Raw genomic sequence first — 24,168 nt, 5'->3', positions numbered from 1 at the left:
TCTAGCATATAATGCGTCAAGTACCAAAGTTATCTTTTGTAACATTCATGCAAAGTATTTAGCATCCCACACCTCAATCCACTTCCCCTTCTTCTCGTCGCCCTTGTTGAGGGCCTTTATTATTTGCACCATCTTGCGAAGCGAGTCGTTGAGCAGTGATACCAGCTCTGTGATTTCCTCGTCTTCAGGATCAAAGTCCTGACCGGTCATGAACACCGTAGAAATGAGCTCGTCGACTTTCTCTACGACAACAGCGTGCAAGGTGTTGAGTTTAGCCAGCTGCAGGGCCAAGGGCTCCTTTGATTTATACTCTTCGGACGCAATGGACTTGGAGAAGGAGGAGAGCAGCAGACGGATCATTTTGAGCTTCTGCTGCCAGGCTTCCAGAAACTTGACCATTTCTGCGAGAACCTCTTTGTCCCCACTCGTGTCGCGCTCAGCGTCAGATTCGGGCTCGGATTCCAGTCCAAATGGATCCTGCGACTCAAGCTCCGGGTCCTGTAGCCATTCATCCAGCTCGGAAAGACTATCTGTGATGAGCTTGACACTGGCGCCAATCCTCTTGTTCAGCAGCCCCAGATTCCCCAGCTTCGCAAGCTCTTGCAAGGAGTCGCAGGAGGCCCATATCTTGCCCACAGAAACAAGCCTGAGGTCGTGCTCCGCGGTCTCGGGGACGTCGTTGCCGGGAGCAGGGGCGGCCTTGCCGTCGAGCAAAGAGTCGATCTCGTCGCACAGGCCCTTCACGCCGCTCAGTAGCCCTAGAACAGCTGAGTCTAATTCATCAGTGAAGTAGTCCGCAATCTTGTCTGTGTGTAACAGCGGCAGCAAACTCAACAGGAAGAAGATAGAGTTAGAGAAGAGCTGGAGCTCCTTGAAGGCCGGCGTTACGTTCTTGTGGAATTTCCCCGGATGGTAGATGATGCCGACCTTCGTGGCGTGGGCCTTGATGATGCGCGAGAGCTTGTCGAGCTCGGTCGAGGCGTCCGAGTCCTTCAGGCTCGTCGTGGGCTTGAGAGCGCGCAACTGCTCTCTGGACGCGAAAGACTCGACGAAGTCGGCTCTGGCGGTGGCGACGAGCGCCCGGATGTCCTGCTGCGTGGAGGCCTCGGTCATCTGTGGCGGTGCTTGCGTAGTGGTTGGGGCGCCGTCGCAGGCTGACTTTGTCGGGCGCGAGCAGAAAATTTGAGTCTCGATGTGTTGAAAACTGATGATTATAAGAGTGGCTATACAAAGTGAGCTAAACAATAGTCGTAGCGTGGATAGCTCGCCGCGCTACACGGCGGGACTTTCAGAGGCGCCACGCTTACGAAGATGGAGATGGGTTCATCTTTCTCTTACCGTTGGTCAAGGTGACGTTGACGAATCTTCTGGTGTAAAGCATTCTCTTCTTGGCGCGGCCCTTTGGCAGCTTTGGCTTTTCCTGCTTCTCAACCTTTGGGGTCTGAGACTTAACCTTACCAGCACGAGCTAGGGAACCGTGAACTTTAGCCTGCAACTGAAGTTAGTATATGCGGTAGAGTGCGTACGGGCGACGAGTGTGTTGCGACGAGCGTATTGCGATGAGCGTGTGTGCGAGTGAATGAGTGGGCGTTTATGTGCTTAGTCCTCTTGACGCTCGAGGGCGCGCAGAGGTGGCGCTTGCACCACCTCTGCAGGACCGTACGGGCCACCTTGCTGTCTTACTATGTCCAAACAGGTTTCTTTCCCACCATATTCTGCCCTGGTAGCGTGTGTTCTTCCCACAAACTCTGTTTCAGATCGCGATATTCGCCGCTTGCGCCTGCGACGCCTGCCTGCCCCTCCCACCACGTTGTTGCACACTCATATTGCCCGTACTTGTGTTTCCCACCATTTCCAAGCTTTAACGTACCATTTTGTCTTAGTCTTGGTATTGTTTCCGATGGAGAACTGTGTAGTAGCTTGCACACTGCTCAGACATATTTGTCAGTTCCTACTCCTCGCAGCGCAAAACGAGCCCTCAAATGTCACATATCACGGCGCTCGAGGTCCACTTGTGAGTCGGTCACAGTTTGAGTTTTTTTCGTGCGCGAAAAAAAAACGGAAAACGCGAAAGAAGAATGAGATGTGTGGGTTGAGCAGTCATAGAATATCTCTAGCCCTAATTTAGGGCTAAAATCTAGCACGTGATTGGATCACAGCGAATGCGGGCGTGGGCATGCAGCAATGGGTAGTAATGGGCCGCTAGGTCAAGTGCCTTGTGTCGCGGCGCAGGGAGCGGGTACAGGCTGAAACGCAGATGTATTGCAGGCCTGGCGCACCTAAAAGCGGTGTTTTGGCGGTGGTGATGGGAGATGACGCCGCCGAGAGGGGCTCGCGACCGGCAGGATGGACTTCAGGCCTTCCGCTCTAGCATGCGTTACTGTTGGGGCAGCGGCGTGGCTTCCAATCCTGGTGTTTGATCTCTGCGCCCGACGCCTCGGTTGCGTCAGTTAAGGATAAAGTGATCTGCGGGCGCAGAGCACAGGCGTGGGCAGCAACGGGCACACCGGGCCCCGGGCGCTCGCAGAGGTCTCTCCATGGCTACCACGCTCGCTGGTGCGGGCGCGCCACCGCTCGCGACCACGCTGGAGCATCGCACCGGCAGCCTGTGGCTCCGGCGCTGGCTTCGGGCATTATAGGTAACATTGAACGAAATAGCCTAATAAGTTAGCCAATATAAGTGCCAGGGCCTGAGTCACGCATCGAACGCACCATTACCACCACCACTCTCACACAACCGCTTCACCCACTACACGCGCGCAATGTCTCTCGATAGGGAGGAACCAAACCACTTCGGCGCTGGCCCAGCCCAATTGCCTACTCCGGTGCTGCAACAAGCAGCCAAGGACCTCGTCAACTATAAGGGCATTGGACTCGGCATCGGCGAAATCTCGCACCGCTCCGGTGACGCTACCGAGGTCATCGAGAGCACCAAGGCCAACCTCCGCAAGCTGCTGAACGTCCCCGAGACACACGAGGTCTTTTTCATGCAGGGCGGTGGAACCACCGGGTTTTCTTCGCTCGCAACCAACCTCGTTGCGGCGCACGTCGGCAAGACCGGCTCTGCGGGCACCGCTGGCTACCTGGTAACGGGCTCGTGGTCCGCCAAGGCGCTCGAGGAGGCGCAGAGGCTGGGCATCGAGAGCGAGATGCTCTTCAACGCCAAGGACTATAACAATGGCAAGTTCGGCGCCATTCCTCCAGAGTCCGCGTGGGCTGAGAAGCTTAAGGCCAAGGACTACTCCTACGTCTACCTGTGCGAGAACGAAACTGTGCACGGTGTCGAGTGGCCACAGCTGCCCAAGGCGCTGGTCGACTCTGGCATCGAAATCGTCGCTGACTTGTCCAGTGACATTTTGTCCCGCGCCATAGACGTGTCGCAGTACGGTGTGATCATGGCGGGCGCCCAGAAGAACATTGGTCTCGCTGGTCTGACGCTATACATCATCAAGAAGTCCATTTTGCAGGACATCTCCGCTGCCTCCTTGGACCAGCTACGCCAGCTCGGCGTCCCAATCACGCCCATCGCGTTCGAATACCCAACTGTTGTGAAAAACAACTCGGCCTATAACACCATTCCTATCTTCACCCTGCACATTGTGGACCTCGTCTTGCGCCACGTCTTGGAGAAGGGCGGGCTCGCCGCCCAGGAGGAGGAGAACGACGCCAAGTCACAACTGTTGTACAACGTCCTGGATAAGCACTCAGACTTCTACAAAATTCCGGTTTCCAAGGACTGCAGATCCCGCATGAACGTTGTCTTCACGTTGAAAAAAGAGGGGTTCGACAAGAAGTTCTTGGACGAGGCTGCGAAGCGCAACTTGACCGGGCTCAAGGGCCACAGATCGGTGGGCGGCTTTAGAGCTTCCTTGTACAACGCTGTGTCCTTGGACAGCACCAAGAAGCTGGTGCAGTTTGTTGACGAATTCGCAACTCAAAACGCATAGAGTGGTTGATTGGTTTGTATGCTTTATATAAACGGCATCTTAGTAGACAATTAGAACGTTATATCTGATAGGAATGCGTTGCGCTCCATTGTGAGCCTCAACATGAGTTGCAATGACTACTGTACCTGAAGACACGGCCACTGAAAGAAATGTGGCCAGCAAGGCGTCCGCACTCTGTGCAGGCTGGGCAAAAGATGGCCACATGCAAGTTCTGGTGCTCTTGCTATGGCTGCTCCGCATGAGATTTTCATTTCCAAGGCCCCAACAAGACGCACTTGCAAACAGACATACTTTAAAAAAGCTACCTCAACGCCCAGGATCCACCAATACCAAACGCACCGCGTTTATGCTTTCAAATTTTCTTCGCCCTAGCCATGTAGTATATGACCTGGCCATACTCCCTGGCCCTTTCCCCATTCTCGTCCTCGACGTTTCCTCTAGGGAGCGTGCAGTGGAACACACACGACTCGTCGTGCGATATTGCAAGTACCACTTCTTCGAATGCATCGTACAGCTTAGAACACACTTTCCAGTCCTTACATCGTATAATGACCTCATGTTTTGAGGGCTGTACGTCTTGCGGTGCCTCTGGTGTGTTTTCAATAGGGAGATCGAGCGGGTCATTGGTATTGGAAGCGCTATCTTCAATAAAAAGGCTCTGGTCTGCAGCATGTGTAGGATCAGCCCCAGCAGGCGCCCTTGAATCTTGTACATCTTCTTGAATATTTTCCGGTTGCACCATTGCGTCTAGAGGTCCATTCCAGCAGATCTCTAGGTACCAGTCCAGCTCGTTGACAACAATCTTAAATGCATGATCACCGGCGGTCTCCTGAGAAGCCGTTCGTTCCTCCTGCTGCCAGAACTTCTTGGCGCTGAGCTTTATGTTATTTACATTGGAGTACCGCTCGACGCGTCGCAGGAAATTTTGGAAGCCGCGCCCCCATTCGCCCTGCGGTGCTGGTAACCGATACATCATCAGCTGGGTATAGTTTATCATAGGCTCTTGTATCTTGGCATCCTGAGTACGGAACAGTAGGCGCGCAGGGACTTTAAAGGAATGAGAAATCGTCTTAATACCTCCGGAATTGCCGCCACCAGATTTTGCACTAGCGTTAGCGTCAGTGCTTGTATAAACTACCTCTTCAAATGTCACGCCCAATGCGCACATCGGGTTGATTCTAGCCGCGCTGCCATTTTTGCCGTCAGACGCCTGAGACGTGTTGGCGTTCCATTCCGGCATACTTTGGAGCTTTATGATCATGTCGCCTTCGTTCCCCTGGTTTATCGTTTTGTCATATTTCTTCAAGATGCTATGCAACATATCGCAGCTGCACTCCATAGCGATTGTGTTAAGATCCCTCGCGCTTACCACGCTATAAAACGTAAAGGCATCTCTAGGGATTGTGCACCATAACTGGCCTTTGTCACCATGTAAAACCGAAGAACCAGATGCTGTGGAGCTCGGGCTGGATACTATAACAAGCCTCTCGCTGGTGAAACGTAGAACCGCTGTTTTTCGCAGGGATGCGACAGTCGCGACCGTTGATTTTAGCAGTTTGAAGTCTTCTGGAGACTGTGAGCCATTGACAATGATCTTGAGTTTCATGCCGCCGGCCAGTTGAAGCCTGTGCGTGGCTTTCTCACTGTTGTCTCAATTACAGACTTCACAAGCATTACTGAAATTTCCTGACAAGTGAGATGAGGCAAGGTTCAACATACTTCTTCAAAACAATAACAACACGCCAGTGGGGCGATGAGGAGACTGAGATCATTGTATTTACAATCTTCAATATGTTTTCGCCGCTTTAACCACTACTCGGCTAAGGACACTGAAGCTCTTCAGCGCAGACTGGAACAGATTCCAATTGAGAATTACCGGAACTTCTCAATCGTCGCACATGTCGACCATGGAAAATCCACGCTTAGCGACCGGCTTTTGGAGTTTACAGGGGTCATAAAGGCGGGTGATTCCAATAGACAAGTGCTGGACAAGCTGGAGGTTGAGAGGGAACGAGGAATAACCATTAAAGCACAGACTTGCACGATGTTCTACTACGACAAGCGCAGGAATAAAGACTACCTTCTACATCTAGTCGATACTCCTGGTCACGTCGACTTTCGTGCGGAAGTTTCGAGATCATATGCATCTTGCGGCGGCGCCTTGCTACTGGTGGACGCGTCGCAAGGCGTGCAAGCTCAAACGGTCGCGAACTTCTACCTGGCTTATAGTATGAATCTCAAACTTATCCCAGTGATCAACAAAATTGATTTAGATAGTGCTAACATTCCGCAAGCTGAAGCCCAAATCGAGAGCACATTTGAGCTGCCGCGCGCTGAAATAATAAGAGTTAGCGCGAAAACGGGAATAAATGTGAAGGAGGACCTTCTCCCAGCTATTATAGATCGCATTCCTCCGCCTACAGGTGTTGGTAAAAAGCCCTTTAGAGCACTGCTGGTTGACTCCTGGTACGACTCTTACCTAGGAGTAGTCCTCTTAGTAAACATTGTCGATGGCGTTGTAAAGAAAGGAGATAGGGTCGTGAGTGCACAAACAGGTAAAAAGTACGAGATTAAAGAGTTGGGAATAATGTACCCAGATAAGGTGTCTATGGGCTGCTTGCGGACTGGCCAAGTGGGTTACATCGTGCCAGGGATGAAAGAGTCTAAAGACGCCAAGATCGGCGACACCATCATGCATGTGGGAAAAGAGAGTGTGACTGAAGTATTGGATGGATTCGAAGACCCAAAACCTATGGTTTTCGTGGGCGCGTTTCCCGCTGATGGCACTGAATTTAAGAGCTTGGACGAAGACATTACACGACTTGTTCTCAATGACAGATCGGTTTCTCTACAAAGAGAGTCTTCAAACGCGTTAGGCCAGGGCTGGAGATTGGGGTTCCTCGGTTCCCTGCACGCTTCTGTCTTCAAGGACCGCCTAGAGAAAGAATACGGCTCAAAATTAATCATTACACAGCCAACAGTGCCATATGTGATTAAGTTTACGAATGGTGAAGAGAAGATCATCACAAACCCGGATGACTTTCCAGACCTTTCTCTCAGAAAAACAAGGATTGATTCGCTGCAGGAGCCGTACGTGGAAGCGATCATCACACTGCCGCAGGAGTATCTTGGAGCTGTTATCAAGCTCTGCGAAAACAACAGAGGTATTCAAAAGGAAATCACGTATTTGAACGTTACCGGGCAGGTCCTACTCAAATATGAAATGCCGCTAGCACACTTGGTCGACGACTTTTTCGGAAAATTGAAGTCTGTATCCAGAGGCTATGGATCACTAGATTACGAGGACATCGGCTACAAAGCTTCGGATATTGTCAAGCTTGAGCTTGTGCTCAATGGGAAAAGTGTGGATGCACTTGCACAGGTCATGCACAGGTCTCAAGTGGAACGCGTCGGACGGAAGTGGGCAAAGAAGTTCAAAGAGTACGTCAAATCACAGCTTTACGAGGTCGTGATACAAGCAAGGGCCAATAATAAAGTGATAGCGCGTGAAACCATCAAAGCCCGCAGAAAAGACGTATTGGCTAAGCTTCACGCCTCTGATGTGTCACGGAGGAAAAAACTACTGGTCAAACAAAAAGAAGGTAAGAAGCAAATGAAGAGTGTGGGCAACATTCAAATTAATCAAGAGGCTTACCAAGCGTTTTTACGTAGGTGAAAACACATTAAAAGCATTGCGTAGTACACAAAAATAAATCCTGTAAATAGCCTGGGATTCTTTTCCCTTCATGATTTAATAATCTCTTCCAAGGTGAGAACGCCCTTGAAGTCGGGGCTTTCTATTTTTTGGAGCAGTGCCCTACTGACCTGTTGCGTCGAGACAGTCGGCCTTATCAACTGGTTGATGAAGTCGATACGACGGCCTAACAGCCAGTCATTCCCCCAGTTCAGCATCTCTAGTACATGCTTGAGCTGTGATCTGACGTCAAGGGTCTTTAATGATGCGTCTAGTTCATCAAACATAAAACCCGGACGCACAAGGATTGGCCGGAACTGCTGTTCATGCCTCATGATTCCTGCTTCTGCTTCCCGCTTAGATTTTATGTAACCGGAGGGAAGACCAGGGAAGCCCCTGTCTGCCGAGATATACGACATAGTCCTCTCCCTGGCAGAATCTGCACGCTGGACTTTCGAGAACTCTTCTGCTAACATCAACGCTGTTTTTTTGTTCATAACCTCGTATGTAAAGTTAGGGTTGTTCTTCATGGGGTTTGGCCCCCACTTCAGCAGGTTCTTTGGGTCAAATGATAGCTTGCCATTAATTTGGGCCTTATAGCTTGAGTCTTCCAAAAGAATCCCAATGGAGTGCACTACATTGTCCGCGTCCTTCAAGTACTGGGTGTAGCTCTTCGGATCCAACACGTCACACTTTTCCCAGTGGACTTTGTCAATCCATTCCTTGTCCCATCGGTTAGCGGTTCGCGGTGGAGATCCAGAACGAGACAAAGAAGTCACTTGAAAGCCCTTTTCGACCGCCGTTTGACAGATGCGACGACCAAGGAACCCATTGCCTCCAAAAACTAGCAAACTCGACATCTTGGTTTCCAATGCTGTAATTGCTCTTGATAGTTAAGTTTACCCTATATTATTCTTTAAAGTATATTTCATGTCACGGCTACAAGATAATTAGGGTCAGCAATCTGGCCCGCTTACAAACGCTTAAGACTACTAAGATGATGTTTAAAAACAAGAGATATTGGACGTTCCAATTACGATGTTAACCACGCGTAGCAATAAGCCACAGGTGAACTCGTACTCAAAAGAAGTCTCAAATTCGCTATAGCCCATTAATTGTATGCAGCGCGAAGCGCATAGAATTATCCAGCTCAAGACCTAGCCATAGAGAAACAAGGCCGAGCGAGGCACAGGGCACACAAGATTTAGAGCCTAAATCCTCAGAAAGAAGTTGAGGACGGAGGCAAAGAAAAAAATTGGACTGAATCGTAGCTCTTGCATTTTTTAAATACAAAAAGTATGACGGAGGATGCCTCAATTAGCCTCCAGGTTCACATCCTGCTGTTTGTAGTTGTCCCAAACAACACGGTATATGAAACTGGGGGCAAAACCGCCGATATTGGTGATGTAGATGTCGATGTTCTCTGGCGGAACGTAGTCTGCTATAGGGTTCACGGTGTCAAGCCGGTTATGATTGCCCACACGGTCGTTCTCCATAGTAGGCAGGACACGCTGAGAGCCACCCACCTCAACGAACTTCTCGATGTCAAAGGGGTACAGGGGAGAGAGCTTGTATAGACCAGCTACAGCAAAAACAGGCGTTTTGAACTCGCGGGCACATTCACACACTGAGGAGACACCGGCTGTGGAGGAGATGGTGCCTCCGTTGGTGAAAACAGTTTTGGCGCCGATGATGACTTTTCCGACCCTGCTCATAAGCGCGAAGACCGCAGTGTCCGGTATAACTGTGGTTTCGATGCCATGCTCGGAAAGCTTCTTCGCGAACTGGTGTGCGACGTGCGTGTTGTTGGGAAAGCCCTCAGATACTAGCACCGTGAAGTCTCTGTTGTTGCGCTCACGAGCCTTAATGAGGAATTTAAGCACGGTCTTTGAGTCGGGAGTGGGCGTTAGCAGTATCTCGCGATCGTGAATCAGATCAATGGCGATTTGCTGGATCCCGTCGTCTATGTTTGCGATCTCATCTATCAGGTCTTTGATGCCCTGAATAATCACTTGCCGTATGTCGGCCTTAGGATGTTCGACGGAGCGCTGGGAGGGCGTGGCCACGGGTTTTTGCAGAAGACTAAACATAGAGGATATCATTGGCTCGGCGTTGTTTTGGACCATCGCTGAAGCAATTTCTTCCTCGACCTCATCGCGAATCAACGCGAGCACTCGTCTTATGATGTTACCGCATGTAAACTCTGTCGGCTGCGCCTTTGCAAGCCTGCTGCCGAGCGCTCGCAGTTGTGAAATCAGGTCGTTTATGTTGGTCCAACGAGCTGCGGAAACAAACCTTTTCAGTAGCTGTAGGGTTTCCAGCGACACCTGGTAAGACCCGTAGATCTGTCTTCTTTTCAGTCTATCTATGAAAGAAGCCACGGTAACATTGATATCAGAAGACATGTCTCAATTTTGTATTCAGCAAAGCGCTGCAGTTCGGCCTTGTGATTGCGCTATGATTAAGTGCTTATGCTGGGAATACCTGCATCGGGAGATGACACTAGGTAAAGTTTAGAACTAAACGTTGAAAATTTTATCTTTTTAGAATGGCATCATTATATAGGTGATGAAGTGAAATGCGAGCTGACCTAGGGCACGTGAATACTCATGAGGCTACCGCAGCTATCTAGTAGAACTTCGTCAACTGAATCTTAAACTTCGCTGGAACCCAAGCGCCCATGCGCGCTCTATAGCTCTCTTCTGGGCATTCAGATGTCGCCGTTGTACTCTGCAAGCCTGCGAGTATTTTCTATCAGTAGGGCCTTCAACTTGACATTGGTAGGGTCGAGACTTAAACCCCTTTCACATTCGGCGCGAGCCTGTTCATACTGCTTCAGTTTGATCAGAGCGTCCGTCTTGCGGATGAACACGTCGGAAGAGTTGAGACCTGTATTCTGCAAAAAGTCTAGATCTTGCAAGGCGTCCATGAATCTACCCTGCACCAGGCATAAGTCTACTCTATTTTTCAGCATGAATTGTAGCTCTTGTAACTGAACGGCGAAGGCTTCCCACGTAGTACGCTTACGCTGGGCCATTTCGATGGCCAGGTTGATGGACTTCAGGGCGTCGGCCAACTTCTGCTGCTGTGTCTGCTTCAACCCATTTTCGAACATTTTCTTGATCATAGCAGTAGATTCGGCATGCGGTTGAGGAGTGAAATTCGCGTTGGTCTCTGCTACGAGATCTTGCGTCAGCTTGTTGATCTGGCTAATGTTCATGGTCACATCTTCTGAGCTGTGAGGAAGGCCCAACAGCTTAGAGTTGGGGTTGTATTGAAGCTCCGACAGATCAGTAGACATTCTGGGGACTTTTTGAACCAAGGGAGACGGTTTTTCTGCTTGGAGATTCTGGTTTCGGGGACTGGTTTGACCTAAGAGTTATAATCTCACAAGCTGGAGAGCTTGAAACGACGTTCGTACATAGGTATATCAGCGCAAGTCGACTGAAAGCTGTCGCACGAACCGGAATGACCTTGCCTTGACGGGCTTCTTGCGGTCTTGTTAGCCTCCGGTTCATGCCAATTGGGCTGGGAAGTCATTCTAAGGATTTTTTTCCTGCTGTTTCGCTCTCGCCACTGCCTCATTTATACGTGTTGTTAAAAAGTTATATCTAAGGACCCTGAGCATGAAACGTGTCCGCAGGCCTATTGACTGGGCAAGGGGAGTCGCTTCTTGTCTTGGGGTCGAATTATGGCAGCCGCGGCCACTCAGAGTATCTCCCAACTCAACCGAATAACCATCTTAAAAACCTGACGTGCTGTCGTGTGCCAAGGGTCAGTGGACCCGGCGCGATGTGCAGTAGCCTCATCGGCCTAGGCTAAGGAACGCCAGAACCCGCGTCCATCAGTCGCGGTCTCAGGTTAACAGTACAGATATGTTGTGTTTCAGAAAATACACACGGGTTTGTTTTAGACACATTTATGTATTAGGTCAAAAGAGCAGGAAGTGCGGGTGGGAGGCAAGGAAACCCTACTTACAAGTCGGCGTCGTCCTCGTCAGGCAAGGGCAGAGCAGTGGCCTGCTCCATCTCCTGCTGGTACTGATGCATCAAGGCCTCGTCGACCTGGACCTCTGGAGGAGCCAGGGCTGGGGAGGCGACGAAGTCCAGCTGTGGGTTACCGGCCAGCTTTCTGGCTAGCCACAAGAAAGGCTTCTCGAAGTTGTAGTTGGACTTGGCAGAGATATCGTAGTACTGCAAGTTCTTCTTTCTGTGGAAGGTGATGGTCTTGGCCTTGACCTTTCTCTCCTTGACATCGACCTTGTTACCACACAGCACGATAGGGATGTTCTCACACACACGCACCAGGTCACGGTGCCAGTTAGGCACGTTCTTGTAGGTGATACGCGAGGTGACGTCGAACATAATGATACCACATTGAGCGTTGATGTAGTAACCGTCTCTCAGACCACCGAACTTCTCCTGTCCCGCTGTGTCCCAGACGTCGAACTTCAGCTCACCGAAGTCTGTGTAGAATGATAGAGGGTGCACCTCAACACCGATTGTCGCGATGTACTTCTTCTCGAACTCACCGGTCAAATGTCTCTTCACGAACGTGGTCTTACCGGTACCACCGTCACCAACCAAAACCAATTTGAAAGTAGGCACTTCTCCTGACATTGTTGAAACTTTTAGGCTTATATTTCGATCGTTGATCTGGAGCTCAGCTTGATTCGAAGAGTAGCAAAAGGGAGATACATCTACAAAAGCCTGGAAAATTTTTTTTCCATGTAGAGCGCTGACATCATTTTGGACGAGAAAGAGAAGGCTGGCTTCAACCCTTGAAAGTAACGTGATACGGGTAGTATCATGTGACCAGTGCTGATCTCTCAATGATGTACTGTCATGTGATCTAAGTACGAGTTATAGTCACGTGATAGTAGCTCTCACAGCAGCTGCGCGATGTCGTGCCAGTCGTCAACCAACTCCTGCAACTTGCCTAAGCATTCCGCTAGCTCAATAGGTGCCACCAAATCCGGCTCTTCCGCCTTTTCCTGCTTTTGCGTGATGGCTACAGGCGGCGGCACGCTGCACTCGCAATTGTGCACGCACCGGGTGTACAGAAAGCTGTTGGAGGCCTGTAGAAACTCCGTCACAGCGGCCAGCGCTTTCTCGGAGCCATCGCGATGCGCTATGAGCTTCCGGAGCAGTGCGGTCGTGGCGTCAAGGTCTTGGTCACGTGTGACTTTGTTGGAAGTCACGTGCGCGCTGGGCTCTGGAAGCGGTGACACCTGCCATGTCAAGTCCGGGCCGTCGAGCCTCAGCTTGTCTCTCAGCTGCTCAATGGTGACCTCGTAGCGCCGCAGGGACGCGAGCGTGTGTCGAGACGTGGGTTTGACAACTTTGGTCTTGGGCGGGCTGGCCCGCGCCGGCGCAGGTTTCGGCTTGGGCGATGGCAGCTCCGCGGCCTCTGCGGGACCCGTCTCGGGCACCTGCTCGGCGCGGTCCAGCGCTTTAAGTAGCTTGTGAATCGTATTGATCAACAACCTGTCGTTGTTCACGCTCGCCAGCTGCGGCTGCAGCGCTTTGTCGTCTGTCGAGCGAAAGCGCAGCTTCTGCGACGCCGGCAGCAGTGCGCGGCGGTGCAGCTCCTCGTTCACGTAGCTGGCGGCATCGTGGATGCTTGGAAAGCGAGAGCTCATGCGGTGAGCGGTTCGTGTACGCGTGTCGGCTCTCCGGCTTGGTACTTCTTTTGAAGGATGGTTGTTGGTTGTGTTCGTATGTAGTATACACGCCGGATCTCGCTCGTTACTCATGAATATATAGACGGTTTTTCTTTAACTTCGCAGACAGAGGGTCTCGGGAGGAGCCGCGGCCGCTCAGTGGTGGTGGTTCTCCTCCTCGATGTCCTCAATCACCAGCCAGTCCTGCTCCTCCGACTCAGCGGCGGACTCGGCCTCGGTCTTGGTCACGTGCACATCTTCCTGCGCGTAGGCCTTGAGAGCTTCTGGGCCCTGGGCCTCCAGCTCAGGCAGCTTTGGGGCCTGGGGCGCGGTCCACGCCTTGACGCTGCCCTCCGCGTCCTTGGCGCTTACAGGCTGGAGCTTGACGCTCTTGATTTCTCTCAGGTACAAGTCCTGGATGACGTTGGATCTGACACGGGTCGAAGCGAAAGTGCGCACACTTCTTGGAACAGCGGTTTTGAAAGCTTGCAAGAACATGGGGAACTGTTGTCAATGGGCGTGGGAGATCGGCTTTCTGAGTGCTCGAGTCACGGTGTAAGACGTGTGCAGATAGGTTCAATTTTTTTTAGGTTCCAAGACGAGGAAGGCCCCTGTATATGAGAAATTTTTATACGCTATGATTGGTTCGTAAGTAGCGATATTTAAACGGCGGGGACGCCAGGCTTGAACGCGAGCCTTTGTCGACTCACAGTTTCTATTCATGCATCTTCATACAGCAAAATTCAGAGATATTCATCGACTTGTGCAGGCTGTGTAACGTTGTGATTGGAATATTCATTACGTGCGAAGTGATATATGACGGCCAGTAGGAACGACGTCTCTGTCACACGTCTGGCCCTCTCCAACAGCGCGGAGCTGACGTGCTTGTCTCGTTTGGCTATTTTTATCTATTGTAGGTACGATCTGGATGAAGACAGTGCTTTCAACTATATCGACGCAACCAGATTAAACTATATCATTTAATACTAACCTGACATTCAAGCTGTGAAGCCCCCGTTGGTCTCGCTGCGTGGGATTTGATTCTCCGATGCCGAACTTCGCTTCCTTAACGTCTTTCCAGAGCTGCAATTGCGTTCTTATAAGGGCCCTTGAAATTAATGTATTAAAAGTGAAAAAACTAGACAGTCATATAAAAATCACGAACTTTATAGCCTAGTGGCTTGGTCACGGCGCAGCGCCTTGCCAGCCATGGCGTCAATCAGCAACGAAGAGAAAATCCAAAACCTGCTCGGTAGAAACGAAGTACCGAAAACCTAGTGACCCTGCAGCGTCTCTAGTGGTAACTTAGGCGATAACGCACTGCGGGTCCCAGGCAAGTCCCTTTTGGATCCAGTTGTCCTTGTTCTCGGAGCTGTCTTTTTGAGTAGCTTGGGTGATTGGTGGCATTATAAAGTGTAAGTGGTGAATAAAGATTGTTTTGTTGATGGTTTATACGAATAAAGGCTTTGAGATGTTCATCGGGGTGAAGCTCGCCATGAATTTATACGCAAATGACAGAGCTCTTGCGGCCCGCTATCAATACCCCGGTCTACGGTGTGGAGAGTGCATGAATCACGAACGAAACCACTATGAATCAGCTCAAGTTGCTGGGCGGGAGCTAAATTACCCTTTTTGGTAATGCCAATTAACCTCGAGACAGACATCATTACCAGGGACCAGCAGCAGAGTAAATTATGAGGGTTCGGAGGCCTCATTCGATAGTGCTAAGACTGCTTCGATCGCTGGCAGGCGGCCGTCCGCGCGTCCGGTGGGGCGAGCTCCTGCATTGAAAGCGCCAGCTTAGGGACGAAAATCATATGACAGTGCATATATGGCAGACGGAGACTCCGAGGGCTACGCCAGGATAATCGGAAAGATGAGGCAGAACCAATACTTGCCGAGAAACAAGCTTCGTACCTTGTTCTGACGAGGCTCTTACAGGGGTGCAAGTATTTTCTTAATCGTAAAAAACCTTTAGATCTCGGAGAGGCCCCAAAGCACATAAACCATCTACGGTCATCAAACGTCCTTGTTGGCTGTGCGCTGGCGCACGTAGACATACGCCAACAATCATTCCTGGAAGCTCCTCCCGCTAGCACGTTTTCACGAACAAGTATAGTGAAAATTTCCGCTAGAATTGGCGAAAGATCCAAAGAAAATTAAGCAAGTACCATCAAGGACTGCGCGGAAGGGTTTGAAAGGCTAGCTATCGCTGGACTGCTGGCGAGAAGTTCGCTACTACTAACTGAGTTCAAGTTCGTTGTTAATGACATCTTTATAACAAGTCGCTCTCTTTACTATGGGAAAATTTTCTAATATTTACAAGCACAGGCTCATCGCCTGCTCATCGCCGCGCATCGCCAAATTAAGTGACCTTTCAAACAAACACTCAAAGACAGACGAAGCAATGGCTCTCTTCGAAGTGGAAGGTTGGGACATCAAGACTAAGGACGTGTCCTATGATAGCGCCAATGCCAAAAAGGAGAACAAGAAGAAGGAAAGAAAAGATAGGGCGAAGCGGGCCAATGAGCGAAGGCTAGAGGCTATCAAGAACGCTGAGAGCGAAGACGAAGACTTCGAGGAAAATGCCGAGGACGACGGCGAACAAGTGGAGGATGAAGAGCGCAAGCCTCCTACTCCAAAGGCGGAGAAAAAAGCTAAAATCGAAGATTCTGAAGCTACTATTCAAAAGGCCGAGAAAAGCGCGAAGAAAAGTGCCAGCGAGCCCAAGAGGGCGTCCAGAAAGCGTGGCGCGGAGAAGCCTGAGGCTGGCGGAGACTCTGAGCCAGCCCAACCTGCCAAGAAACCTCTAACCGCCCTGCAACAAAAGATGATGGCCAAGCTAAGTGGCTCCAGATTCAGATGGATCAATGAGCAGCTTTATACTATCTCATCCGAGAACGCTCTAGAGCTAATCAAGAAACAGCCTGAACTTTTCGACGAGTACCATGATGGTTTCAGGTCACAGGTGCAGTCGTGGCCTGAAAATCCAGTTGACGTCTTCGTGGATCAGTTTCGCATAAGATCCAAGAAGCCCGTTAACGCCCCTGGCGGATTGCCGGGTTTGCCGAACGATAAGAAGATCGTGGTGGCTGACATGGGCTGCGGTGAAGCTCAACTATCATTGGATTTGAAGAACTTCTTCGCGGAGGCCAACAAAAAGAGCAAGAAACACCACAAAAAGAACTGCGTGGTACATAGTTTTGACTTGAAGAAGGTCAACAACAGAATCACAGTTGCGGACATTAGGAATGTGCCTCTCCCAGACGGATCCTGCACAGTTGTTGTGTTCTGCCTGGCGCTGATGGGTACGAACTTCCTCGACTTTATCAAAGAGGCTTACAGGCTGCTGGCCCCCCGTGGTGAGCTGTGGATAGCCGAAATCAAATCCAGATTCGCTGACCGGGAGGGAGAGGAGTTCGTCAACGCTATCAAACTTCTAGGCTTCTTCCACAAAAAAACCGACGATACCAACAAAATGTTCACCAGATTCGAGTTCTTCAAGCCACCACAAGAGATAATAGAGGAAAGAAAGGCGAAACTAGAGCGGAAACAGAGGTTCGTAGAAGTCGAAACAGAGAAGGAGGAGCTTGAGTCGAAGCGGAATAAGACCCCAGAAGGCAAATGGCTGCTGAAGCCCTGTATTTATAAAAGAAGGTAGACCCTGTTGCAGGTTGAAATCTTGTATTTTTACATACATTATATCCCGGCAGCTGTGTTGTGAAGTGTGTACAATAGAAGTTAAGAATTTGGGAGATCTACCCAGACCGGAAGAAGTTCTGTACTCTAGCTAATCTTCCCATGTTCTCGAAACTGGCGAGATTGGGTAGCTGAAACCACGGCTCGGTTTCAGTGCTACTAACTGCTGGATCCCATTTGTCACAGTCCCGGAACCCGTGCAGGTTCCAACCTGTGAGACACACTGCGAGCACAATGAGAACGAGGTATAGGAATTTAAGTTGAAATATGCACAGAATTCCAAATACCACCCACAAGGCTGGCGACGCATACAACGACCACCAGAACAGTCTCGAATCGATAGGGTTGATAGGGGGGCCCGGAGCGTACGCTTTGTATGATTCGAAGGTCAACGGACTCTCTTTGGAATTCGACGAGTCGTACCACCACCGCAGCTGTACCAGTTTGCGCCCATTGATGTTTTTTGTCAGGTAGAAGTCCACCGCAAGAAGTAGCAGTACCGTGATGAACTGTGCCGTGAAGCTCATGAACAGGGACCCTATCAAATAGAACACAATTGGCGCGGCTTTCCCCAGTATATGCAAGCTCAACACGAGTGGGTGCGAGGACTTCAGAATCGTCTGGTAGAAGTTCTTGACATGGTCCATGACAGGCGTGAGCTAGTTGGATTTCCGGCAAAAGATAAGGCTCCTAGCCGCTCGATACAGATAACCTCGACTACCAAGGGTGCTCAATGCGTTCTGGTCCCTTTCCCTAGTACAGGAATAAGCACTTCCGTAGTAACTTGATTGTTTGGCACTACGAACGGTGTCTCCGAATCGAATACTCAGAAACGCACCACGTGACATAATTCTTGCGAGAGTCCTTTTGCACTCAAACTATTGCCGCTCACGAAGTTGCGCTATCCCATCTGTGTGGCTCAAGGTCCAAGACTTGTTCATCACACTGTTTGATTGTTTGTAGTCGTCACAGCATATTCATCTCTAACAAGCGAGATTAGAATAAGCTGCAGGTGCAGTTTGCCTTGTGTTTTTAATCCGAGATCCGCTCTGGCATGCTAGAATATATCGCCTTCTGGGCACTGTATAACGTCGGTTTACCAAGACGGAATAGAATGAGAACTGTCATAAGGAAGAATAAAAGTGCAAGGCTTGCTTTGCTTAGAGCTACTAGCAATTTCAGGCCTGTATCATAAAAGAATTACGATTAAACGTCCCTGCCCTCAATACGCGAATTACTAAAATACTCTTAAGAGAGTAAACCTAGTACTATTATATATTGAATGTTGAAGTATTGAAACCTACTATACGCGTCTCTTAGATTGTCATTCAGGATGTATCCCTTTAAAAAGCGCATGAGTTCTATAATATTGATCCGACCACAATCTCATAAAAAAACCAAAAACGATCTATTCACGATGCATAAATTTGTTACTTCCTGGACGCAGTGCTGAGTGCAGCTGCCGTGCAGTACTACATAAAGCTGTTCACAGAAAAAAGTGCGTGTTGTGGAGACTGGCTCCATGTACCTTCATCTCACTTCTCTTGAACTGGTTCAATTGCGTCTTCACAGCATCTATATATGCCATGTTCTGAGTTTGCATCATCTTCCTGCGGTTTCTGATAAACTTTTTATCACTTCTTTCATATTCATCGGCCGCGTATGTATCCCTGACATATACCGAATGCCCGAATCTCAGTTTTTTTGGCTCAGAGGACAGCGATGTGGAACTCACAGTAGCATCGAAGTGAACGAATTCCCAGTCTCGTTGCAGGTTCCGCGCCAGCCTTTGATCAGGATCCAGACCTAATGCGCTGTGAGCGGCGTGATGGCGATAAAAGCCGACGGCGGACTCCTTATCGGAAAGGCGAGGTCTTTTGAGAGACCTGGGTGGAGGTACCTGAACCTGTTTCTTAGGCTCGTCTCCGTCTATAATAAAGCTACCAAGCCGTGAAAATTCGCTTATTAGCTCAAGATCAATTATACCCTCCTCCGAAGCACCAGTGCTTGGGCGGTTATCGAGGGCTTCTGGTCCTGGTTCCTTCTTAGGCAGTGCTTTTTCGGGCTGGTGCAGACTCACGGGCTTGAGCGTTGAATGATCATTCTTCAGCAGCAGACTGTCAAAGACTAAGTCAATGTCTAATAGCTGATCATCATCATCGTCATCGTCAACGTTCTCGTCGTCGTCAACGTCGCAATCAAACTCGTTGTCCTTGGTTGTGCCTTTGGTCAATAAAGGCATCGCATGGTCATCAGAGGAAGCACTGCTAGGCTGTGATACAGACGCGCTAGATGTTGGCTTCTGCTGAGAGGTAGGATTCGAAACAACATTGGTGCGGGAGGTTGCGAGCGATGGTATATTCTGCTTGCCGGCTTCTTTCTTCTTCTTTGATGGAAAAAACCGTCTAAAGAAAGATCCAAGCCTTGACGATGTTGATCTCTTGACACCACGCGAGTCCTGCTTTAAAGCCTGGCGAGCTTGAACTGCTTGAAACTGTGGTTTTGGCTTTACGTTGACCGCGCTCGAAACCTGAGGGGTGCCCTGCGTTTTCAAGAACGCTGGCGGTTGCTGCAGCTTCGCAACCGGATTAGGGTTATTAATCGTCTGGTAACAAGTCTGCGCGCTCGCGCACTTTTCAAGCGCCGAGTCACTGGCGCCGGTGCTAGTGTTGCTGCTATTATTATTGTTGCTTGGCGAGCTGCTGCTACTGTTTGTGATGGACGTGCTGCTTGAAACGACCTGCGTTTTCGAGGATGTATTACTGTCCGGCTCGCAAGTGAAACGGTGCGAGATGGAAAGAAACGAAGTACTGCTTTCGCTTTTGGCTGCGCGCAAGTAGGGGTTCGAGCCCGTAGGCCTTGGAAAAGACCCAACAGGAGTAATCCTTGGTAGACTCGAGGTCCGCGAGAGCCGAGCCGTTGGCGAAGGGTGAATGGCTGGAGGAGGCATACACTCGGCCGAGCCCTTGAGGCTCTCGCTTCTTGCTGATACAGATTTTGGCGTGGAAGGACGAGATCCACGCGGAAGATCAGCAAAGGAGCGGCGCGAAAAGTCATCAGGGGGGCTGCGAGGAGTGCCCGCACTAAACTCGCTGCAGCTCGCGGATTTGTGCAACTGAGGAGCTTGGTCCGGGAAAGTCTTGATGGACTTCTGCCGAGGCGTAAAGCTTTCGCCGTTGGGGAACTGAAAGCTTTTCTTCATGCGCCGCCGCTGCTTCTGATAAGGGGTAAGTGAATGCAAAAGATGCGGAGCGACCTGCTGCTGCTCTGGTATCAAAACTAGGTTGTTTTGCTGCGGTACGGGATGAACCTGGCGCGAGCTGCTCGCTTTTTTGTAGGGTTTGGGCCGCATCCTGCTGGCAGGCAGGTCAAAGAGATCTGATGTCGAGCGCGCTCTAGGGTCTAAACCAGCGTTCGATCCAAGATCCATGACTGACGAACCCCACGATGTCACGCTCATGTCGTCTCTGGAGGCTGAGTGTTGCGAGTTCATTTGTGCGCAAGTTGGTGGTAATAACACGGAAACGGGAGGATAATAATAGAAGGGCTTGGCAATCGGAGCTCCGAATGACTATTGTAGCGAATGTAGTGTGATTATAGAAGTCCGGTAGCGGCGAGCACTTTACTCATGTAGTCTCGAGAACTCTGAAGGGGCTGTTTTCTTGTTTTTTAATTTCCAAGTTCTTCGAACCTGTGAGCTATTAGCACTTCGTTTGTTCGAGACGCCCCAAAAATGAACACAGGAAAAAAAGCCGGACGAGATAACCAGGCTTGTGAGGCGAGCGAGTAGTGAGAGGTAAGCCTTGAGGTCTTGCACGAAGTGTATGACACTCTAAGAAATGTTACTCTCACGCGTTTTAATTGGTGCAGCTGATAGAAGGTTAAACGTTTAATGTATGTGGAATGTGATGAGTATGGAAAAAATTAACATGTAGAGAATCAATCGTATATAATTAGATGCGGAACGGATGACGATGAGTCTGCGGAGTTGGCCATCAAGCGTATTCGCTGACCTCGGAGGTGCGCGATGTGAAGGTCTTTTTGATGGTCGCGTCCTCTTCGAGCACTGGCTCGTTGTGCTCTGGCTCTTCGACCAAAGCTGTTTTTTTATACATGTTGAACTTCAGGTTATGCATTCTGCAGCGCGTGTAGTTGACGGCCGTTCTGATTGCGAGGATGAGGAAACCGACCAGGATGCCGCCAAATGGGGCCACGACAAAGGCTCCGAAAGCAGACCAATCGTTACCGTAGACACCCTTCGAGTCCTGGCCGTAGAGACCGTTTGATACAAGCAGTAGACGGCCGCCTTCACGAGGTGAGTCGTAGTAGACAGTGCCGAAGATCCACACGGCAAAGATGCCACCAAGGCCACCGCCGACCACCTCCCACGCTGATAGGAAGAAGAAGCGGGACGAAAGGCCGAGCATGAGCACGGGTACGACCGCGCTGGACAGCAGGTCGACGATCAGGAAGATGCTGAGGACGTCCTCGGCGATGAGGCCCACCACAACAACAGGAACCATGATGAGGGCGACGAGGCCACGCGCGTAGACGAGCGGAAGCTTGTTGCGGAAGACGTCGTTAGAGATGGTGGAGACCAAGGCGCTCTGCAGAGAGTCCAGGGTGCAGGTGGAGAGGACGACGGCAAAGGCCAGGACAAAACCCATGACCCAGTCGGGCATGGCGGTGAGCAGGACGAAGAAGCTGGAGCCGCCGAGGTCCTGGTCCGCGACGTCGACCAGGCCGGCCCACACGGCGATGAAGCCCGTGACGCCGATGAGCGAGACCATGATGACAAGCACGACGAAGGCCAGCGAGCAGCCGATCAGCAGATCACGGTCGGAGCGCGCGGCGAAGGTCCGCAGCCAGAAGCCGCTCATGAAAAAGTCGTTTGTGAAGATGGCGACCACAAGGATGTATACCAGCTGCCAGCCGAGCTTATTCTGCTTGAGCAGGCCCGAGGGCCCGATCTTGGACGTGTCGATGTGGATGTAGGAGCCCATGGCGCACGCCACGACCACCAGCAGCGCGAACACCACGGACACCTGCATCGAGTCCGTGATGAACGAGATGTGGAACCCGCCCACCGTAGTGTAGATCGTGGTCACCACGCACTCCACGATCACCACGGGCAGTGCGCGCACCGTGGTCAGGCTCTGGATGCAGAATTTGAGCGACGCGAGCTCGCTGACCATGAACAGGTACAGCGTCAGGATCGTGCACGCGCTGAGGTACAGCCCGCACACCTTGCCGTACCGCTGGAACACCCACTCCGTCAGCACAAACCCGTTTGGCACCTTGCGCCGGATTACGGGCCCAAAAAACGCAAACAGGAACATGGGCAGCCCGCCGGCCAGCGCGTACACCAGCAGTCCGTGCAGCCCGCTGATGTTGGCGATCTGCGGGTACGTAGTGAACACGCCAACTCCCAGGGCCGATGCCACGAAGTTGAATGCCAGCGGCACGCCTTTCTGCGTGCCGTTGGCCGAGAGGAATGTTTTGGCGTCTTTCTTCCAGTACGCGATTCCGCATGCCGTGATAAGCAATACGCCGTACATCGGCCACAGGATGCCGTTAGCAGCTTGCACAGAGAGGATACCCATGTTGAATTATATCACTTGCTCGATGTGCTAGTTGGTGCGCTTGACAGTGGAACTAAACGCTGTTGTGTGTTTCCGAGGTGCGCGCTTGAAGGCGAATGAGCCGTATTAATACTCGCTCGCTCGGGGGCAGTGCTTGGAGGACCCTGAGCTGTCTAGTGAATGGCCCCCACGTCGCTAGTCTCAGGCTCTCTGGGTTGCCGGAGGAGAGATGCGATGAGGCGATGCATTGTGGAAGAGCCTGCATGCGGATAGTGGGCGCTGGCGCGTATGCAGGTGCAATCACGTGATAGTGCACGGACGGGCATGACATACGAGCGTCAGGAGCGGTGATAGAAGTCGTCTAAAATGAGGAGTCAGGTGCCATTAGTGCACGTGATGGGCCACCTAATGCACGAGAGAGTCATGGTTTAGGTTGTGTCGCCATTGAGGTTCGACGCCGGAGCGAGATGCGTATAGGTTCGGACGGGTCTTGCTGTTTCGGCGGAACGGGCGCGAGCTTTCGAGACTCCGCAGCCGGCGGTTACCGCAACATAGACTTCCGAGATAAAATCGCTCCAGCGTAGCCCATCTATATCACACGGTTACTCACTAATTTCGGGCCGTGCGCATTTGAACAATGCAACAAACCATCCAAACAAAGCCTCTCCGGGCCAGCGCCCGATCGCGGCTCGAACTCCCCCTTGAGTTTCGCCCCGACGCGGCAGAGAGAAAACGTAAATATATCCAGTCGTCCCTCGTGATCGCTCCGGTTCGTAAACAGTGACTTCCTATTCTTCGTTATGCACATTACGTACGACGCCAAGCGGCGCTGGACCTTGGATAGTTATATTACAGACGCTGCGACGGCGGCGGGCCTGCAGGCCCACCGCGCCCCAAGCCAGCTGGTGCGCAAGTCCGCGCAGCGCGCCACCTCTGTCGGGCGACGCGGCAGAAGCCGTGCGTCACGTGCCACATGACAAGCCGTCGCGGTGGCCGCGGCCGCGGCCGCCGCCTCCGGCTGGCACTGGCGAATCCCGCTGGGCACCCCGCGGCATTCCCCACTAGAGCCCGCTCAGGCCTCTTCCTCATCCGTCTGTTCCTTGGCCCGGTCCCCGCAGATCAGCTCTCGCAGAAAGTCGAACTTCTCGTCCGTCATGATCGTCTTCTTCATCACCTCTCCGCTGATGCGTCGGCACCCCATCTCCTTGGCCACATGCCCGCTGCGATTCACCAGCATTGCTATAAAAAACTCCAGCGACCGCCCTGTGATCACCGGCGTCGCCTGCGAGACCTTACCGATGTCTTCGTCTGTTTGCATGATCTTCTTGATCTTTGCAGGAGGGAAGTGTGTCTTTATGTTTCCAAAAACCTCGCTGCCGTTGGTTTCACTCATCTCTGGCGCCTGCTCGCTTTACTGTCTGCGCGCACGCGTGCGGCCTACCCATCTCATCGCCTCCACTGCTCACTTTATATACGCGTAAGAAATGGCAATCTGGAAAAATTTATGGTAGCGTATTGTGCCTGGGCGGTCCCAGGAGGGAAACCACGTGCGCCAAAGGCCGAAAAAAAAAAGCTCGCGACAAG

At 51.2% G+C, this 24,168-nt stretch overlaps 16 protein-coding genes across 16 annotated transcripts; 3 read left to right on the top strand and 13 right to left on the bottom strand.

Annotated features, from left to right (window-relative positions):
• Positions 1-45: 45 nt before the first annotated feature.
• KLTH0G15026g (uncharacterized protein) lies at positions 46-1,113 on the bottom strand (the record flags this gene model as incomplete). Its single annotated transcript, XM_002555640.1, has 1 exon — positions 46-1,113. One exon carries the CDS (start codon positions 1,111-1,113, stop codon positions 46-48), a length of 1,068 nt encoding a protein of 355 aa, XP_002555686.1.
• Positions 1,114-1,303: 190 nt separating this feature from the next.
• Positions 1,304-1,873, bottom strand: KLTH0G15004g (40S ribosomal protein eS30; the record flags this gene model as incomplete). The annotated part of the gene is made up of 2 exons (XM_002555639.1): positions 1,304-1,489; positions 1,871-1,873. 2 exons carry the CDS (start codon positions 1,871-1,873, stop codon positions 1,304-1,306), a joined length of 189 nt encoding a protein of 62 aa, XP_002555685.1.
• An 889-nt stretch (positions 1,874-2,762) lies between these two features.
• Positions 2,763-3,947, top strand: SER1 (O-phospho-L-serine:2-oxoglutarate transaminase; the record flags this gene model as incomplete). Its single annotated transcript, XM_002555638.1, has 1 exon — positions 2,763-3,947. One exon carries the CDS (start codon positions 2,763-2,765, stop codon positions 3,945-3,947), a length of 1,185 nt encoding a protein of 394 aa, XP_002555684.1.
• Positions 3,948-4,299: 352 nt separating this feature from the next.
• MEC3 (Mec3p) lies at positions 4,300-5,553 on the bottom strand (the record flags this gene model as incomplete). The annotated part of the gene is made up of 1 exon (XM_002555637.1): positions 4,300-5,553. One exon carries the CDS (start codon positions 5,551-5,553, stop codon positions 4,300-4,302), a length of 1,254 nt encoding a protein of 417 aa, XP_002555683.1.
• A 147-nt stretch (positions 5,554-5,700) lies between these two features.
• Positions 5,701-7,623, top strand: GUF1 (GTPase GUF1; the record flags this gene model as incomplete). The annotated part of the gene is made up of 1 exon (XM_002555636.1): positions 5,701-7,623. The coding sequence occupies one exon, from the start codon at positions 5,701-5,703 to the stop codon at positions 7,621-7,623; it is 1,923 nt and encodes a 640-aa protein (XP_002555682.1).
• Positions 7,624-7,691: 68 nt separating this feature from the next.
• Positions 7,692-8,501, bottom strand: COQ11 (ubiquinone biosynthesis protein COQ11; the record flags this gene model as incomplete). The annotated part of the gene is made up of 1 exon (XM_002555635.1): positions 7,692-8,501. One exon carries the CDS (start codon positions 8,499-8,501, stop codon positions 7,692-7,694), a length of 810 nt encoding a protein of 269 aa, XP_002555681.1.
• Positions 8,502-8,954: 453 nt separating this feature from the next.
• GCD7 (translation initiation factor eIF2B subunit beta) lies at positions 8,955-10,046 on the bottom strand (the record flags this gene model as incomplete). Its single annotated transcript, XM_002555634.1, has 1 exon — positions 8,955-10,046. The coding sequence occupies one exon, from the start codon at positions 10,044-10,046 to the stop codon at positions 8,955-8,957; it is 1,092 nt and encodes a 363-aa protein (XP_002555680.1).
• A 305-nt stretch (positions 10,047-10,351) lies between these two features.
• SEC72 (Sec63 complex subunit SEC72) lies at positions 10,352-10,942 on the bottom strand (the record flags this gene model as incomplete). Its single annotated transcript, XM_002555633.1, has 1 exon — positions 10,352-10,942. The coding sequence occupies one exon, from the start codon at positions 10,940-10,942 to the stop codon at positions 10,352-10,354; it is 591 nt and encodes a 196-aa protein (XP_002555679.1).
• Positions 10,943-11,615: 673 nt separating this feature from the next.
• GSP1 (Ran GTPase GSP1) lies at positions 11,616-12,260 on the bottom strand (the record flags this gene model as incomplete). Its single annotated transcript, XM_002555632.1, has 1 exon — positions 11,616-12,260. One exon carries the CDS (start codon positions 12,258-12,260, stop codon positions 11,616-11,618), a length of 645 nt encoding a protein of 214 aa, XP_002555678.1.
• Positions 12,261-12,526: 266 nt separating this feature from the next.
• Positions 12,527-13,396, bottom strand: KLTH0G14828g (KLTH0G14828p; the record flags this gene model as incomplete). The annotated part of the gene is made up of 1 exon (XM_002555631.1): positions 12,527-13,396. The coding sequence occupies one exon, from the start codon at positions 13,394-13,396 to the stop codon at positions 12,527-12,529; it is 870 nt and encodes a 289-aa protein (XP_002555677.1).
• Positions 13,397-13,459: 63 nt separating this feature from the next.
• ATP14 (F1F0 ATP synthase subunit h) lies at positions 13,460-13,801 on the bottom strand (the record flags this gene model as incomplete). The annotated part of the gene is made up of 1 exon (XM_002555630.1): positions 13,460-13,801. One exon carries the CDS (start codon positions 13,799-13,801, stop codon positions 13,460-13,462), a length of 342 nt encoding a protein of 113 aa, XP_002555676.1.
• A 1,909-nt stretch (positions 13,802-15,710) lies between these two features.
• RRP8 (25S rRNA (adenine645-N1)-methyltransferase) lies at positions 15,711-16,964 on the top strand (the record flags this gene model as incomplete). The annotated part of the gene is made up of 1 exon (XM_002555629.1): positions 15,711-16,964. One exon carries the CDS (start codon positions 15,711-15,713, stop codon positions 16,962-16,964), a length of 1,254 nt encoding a protein of 417 aa, XP_002555675.1.
• A 97-nt stretch (positions 16,965-17,061) lies between these two features.
• On the bottom strand, positions 17,062-17,649 carry TVP23 (Tvp23p; the record flags this gene model as incomplete). The annotated part of the gene is made up of 1 exon (XM_002555628.1): positions 17,062-17,649. One exon carries the CDS (start codon positions 17,647-17,649, stop codon positions 17,062-17,064), a length of 588 nt encoding a protein of 195 aa, XP_002555674.1.
• Positions 17,650-18,488: 839 nt separating this feature from the next.
• On the bottom strand, positions 18,489-20,495 carry AFR1 (Afr1p; the record flags this gene model as incomplete). The annotated part of the gene is made up of 1 exon (XM_002555627.1): positions 18,489-20,495. The coding sequence occupies one exon, from the start codon at positions 20,493-20,495 to the stop codon at positions 18,489-18,491; it is 2,007 nt and encodes a 668-aa protein (XP_002555673.1).
• A 502-nt stretch (positions 20,496-20,997) lies between these two features.
• On the bottom strand, positions 20,998-22,605 carry KLTH0G14718g (KLTH0G14718p; the record flags this gene model as incomplete). The annotated part of the gene is made up of 1 exon (XM_002555626.1): positions 20,998-22,605. One exon carries the CDS (start codon positions 22,603-22,605, stop codon positions 20,998-21,000), a length of 1,608 nt encoding a protein of 535 aa, XP_002555672.1.
• A 1,051-nt stretch (positions 22,606-23,656) lies between these two features.
• BUR6 (negative cofactor 2 transcription regulator complex subunit BUR6) lies at positions 23,657-23,977 on the bottom strand (the record flags this gene model as incomplete). Its single annotated transcript, XM_002555625.1, has 1 exon — positions 23,657-23,977. The coding sequence occupies one exon, from the start codon at positions 23,975-23,977 to the stop codon at positions 23,657-23,659; it is 321 nt and encodes a 106-aa protein (XP_002555671.1).
• Positions 23,978-24,168: the final 191 nt, after the last annotated feature.

This window comes from Lachancea thermotolerans (genome assembly GCF_000142805.1).
Source record: "Lachancea thermotolerans CBS 6340 chromosome G complete sequence".
NCBI classification, from domain to species: Eukaryota; Fungi; Ascomycota; class Saccharomycetes; order Saccharomycetales; family Saccharomycetaceae; genus Lachancea; species Lachancea thermotolerans.
The sequence above is the reverse complement of the archived record's forward strand: the minus strand, read 5'-3'. Positions and strand labels throughout refer to the sequence as shown.